General features: G+C 65.9%; 1 protein-coding gene across 1 annotated transcript in view; it reads left to right on the top strand.

Moving 5' to 3' along the window:
• The first annotated feature begins 1,045 nt into the window (after positions 1-1,045).
• JUN (jun proto-oncogene) overlaps positions 1,046-2,565 on the top strand; it is a 4,165-nt gene continuing 2,645 nt past the window's right edge. Inside the window, exon 1 of the mRNA XM_008575095.1 lies at positions 1,046-2,438. Coding sequence (XP_008573317.1) covers positions 1,935-2,438 — 504 coding nt within the window. The 5' untranslated portion in view covers positions 1,046-1,934. The remainder of the gene's footprint in view (positions 2,439-2,565) is intronic.

Genomic DNA, 2,565 nt, shown 5'->3' with positions numbered 1-2,565 from the left:
GTGTGCGGAGGTGGTGAGTTGGGGTGGTCGATCACACGAGTACCCCGAGTTTTGGATCCCCTAAATGCGCGTTCTCATCTGGACGCTGAGGTATGCCCTACCTCCATCCCTATAAAAACCGCCCCTCCACCGCAAAGCTGCGAACCCCCGCACCCCTTCCCCCACGGTCCCGGAGGGAGAAGGGGGTGCAGCGGGAACTCAGCTGAGCGCCCCTTTCGAGCAATGCAAATCACTCGGCTTCTAAGTGCAGCCACACAACGGCGCCGACCGTAGCTCATGAACTTGACCAAGAGACAAACTTCTGCGCGTTCTCAACGTGGGGGGCCGACTCTCGCGACACCGCCCAAAACTTAAGCCCACTTTCGCTCAAACCCACGGGGGACTTCGCAGAGCCACCTTAAGGGCGGTGCTCCCGCCCCCCGGAAGTGCGGGGGGGTTCTCAGGCTCGGGGCCCCGCACGGCGGAGCAACGCCAGTGGATGACTTCGAGCCCCCGAACGGGGAAATACCACCTCACTCCGCCCTGGGTCCCGGAAAACTGGCCGGGTTCCCCAGCCTTCCTGACCCCCGCATCCCCTGCCTCTCCATCCGGAGCCCTGAACTTGAGTCCGCTTCTGTCAGAGGCTGCGAGCGTCTGCCCGCTCGCGGCAGCCACCGTCACTAGACGGTCAAACCCCAAGACGTCAGCCCACAATGCACCGGGCGGGCCGGGAAAGACGGACCGGGGAGGGGACGGGGAAGAGAGGGGCGAGCGGCGCGCGGGAGCGGGAGCGGGGGGAGGAGGGAAAAGAAGGGCCCAACTGTAGGAGGGCAGCGGAGCATTACCTCATCCCGTGAGCCTCCGCGGCCCGGGAGAAGAATCTTCTGGGGTGGAGTCTCCATGGCGACGGGCGGGCCCGCCCCCATGAGAGCGACACGAGCCAATGGCAAGGCCTTGGGGTGACATCATGGGCTATTTTTAGGGGTTGACTGGTAGCAGATAAGTGTTGAGCTCCGGCTGGATAAGGGCTCAGAGTTGCACTGAGTGTGGCTGAAGCGGCGAGGCGGGAGTGGAGGTGCGCGCACTCAGAGCCACAGACAGACACAGCCAGACGGGACGGCAGGAGAGTCCGAACTGTAAATCTTTTCTTTTCCATTTTTTTACCCACTGCCCAGAGCTAGCGCCTCTGGCTCTCGGGCTGGTGTTTTGGGGAGCTCCCGGAGAGTCCCATCTCCAGCTGCCCCGGGAGGAGAGCCCCGCTGCCCGCGCTGTTGACAGCCGCGGAGAGTAGCGGGGAAGTCAGCGAGCGGCTGCAGCGGCAGAGAACTTTCCCAGCCGGGAGGACCGGAGACAAGTGGCCCCGGGTCCCGGAGCGAACTTTTGCAAACCTTTCCTGTGCCTAAGGCTGCCGCGGCGGCGGTCGGGAAAAGAAGGCGGCAGAGAGAGAGGAGAGGAGGGACGTACGCTCAGCTTCGCTCGCACCGGTTTTGAACTTCGGCGAGCGCGAACCGCGGCTGCCTGGCGCCCCCCTCCCCCTCGCAGCGGAGGAGGGGACAGTCGTCGGAGTTGGGGCGGCTGAGACCCGCCGCCGGCCGGCCTCTGCGGGGTCCGCGCTGACGCGCGCCGCTGGGAGAGCCACTGTCGCCGGGAAGCTCCGAGGGACCGCTGTGTCCGAAGAACGCTCAGTGAGTGACCGTGACTTTTCAAAACCGGGCAGCGCGCGCGAGCGGACAAGTAAGAGTGCAGGCGGCATCTTAACCCCGCGCTCCCTGGAGCGAGCCGGTGAGGAGGGCGCACGGGGGAGGACAGCCAGCGGGTGCGCGCGCTCTTAGAGAAACTTTCCTTGCTGAGGGCCCCGGGAGGCGCGGGTGCCCCCGCTTGCCAGCGCGCTGTTGCGGCCCCGAAACTTCTACGCGGAGCCCAAACTAACCCCACGTGAACTGACGGACTGTTCTATGACTGCAAAGATGGAAACGACCTTCTACGATGATGCCCTCAACGCCTCGTTCCTCCAGTCCGAGAGCGGCGCCTACGGCTATAGTAACCCCAAGATCCTGAAACAGAGCATGACTCTGAACCTGGCCGACCCGGTGGGCAGCCTGAAGCCGCACCTCCGCGCCAAGAACTCGGACCTCCTCACCTCTCCCGACGTGGGGCTGCTCAAGCTGGCGTCGCCCGAGCTGGAGCGCCTGATAATCCAGTCCAGCAACGGGCACATCACCACCACGCCGACCCCCACCCAGTTCTTGTGCCCCAAGAACGTGACGGACGAGCAGGAGGGCTTCGCCGAGGGCTTCGTGCGCGCCCTGGCCGAACTGCACAGCCAGAACACACTGCCCAGCGTCACGTCGGCGGCGCAGCCGGTCAACGGGGCGGGCATGGTGGCTCCCGCGGTGGCCTCGGTGGCGGGCGGTGGCGGTAGCGGCGGCTTCAGCGCTGGCCTGCACAGCGAGCCACCGGTCTACGCCAACCTCAGCAACTTCAACCCGGGCGCGCTGAGCAGCGGGGGGGGGGCCCCTCCCAATCGCCCGGCCGTGCTCCCGTCCAGCCCCACGGCCCCGCACCTGGCGCATACAGAAGCCCTCC

Source organism: Galeopterus variegatus, unplaced genomic scaffold (genome assembly GCF_000696425.1).
Source record: "Galeopterus variegatus unplaced genomic scaffold, G_variegatus-3.0.2 Scaffold1132, whole genome shotgun sequence".
NCBI lineage: Eukaryota > Metazoa > Chordata > Mammalia > Dermoptera > Cynocephalidae > Galeopterus > Galeopterus variegatus.
Note: the sequence above shows the minus strand (reverse complement) of the source record. Positions and strands in the feature narration are given on the sequence as shown.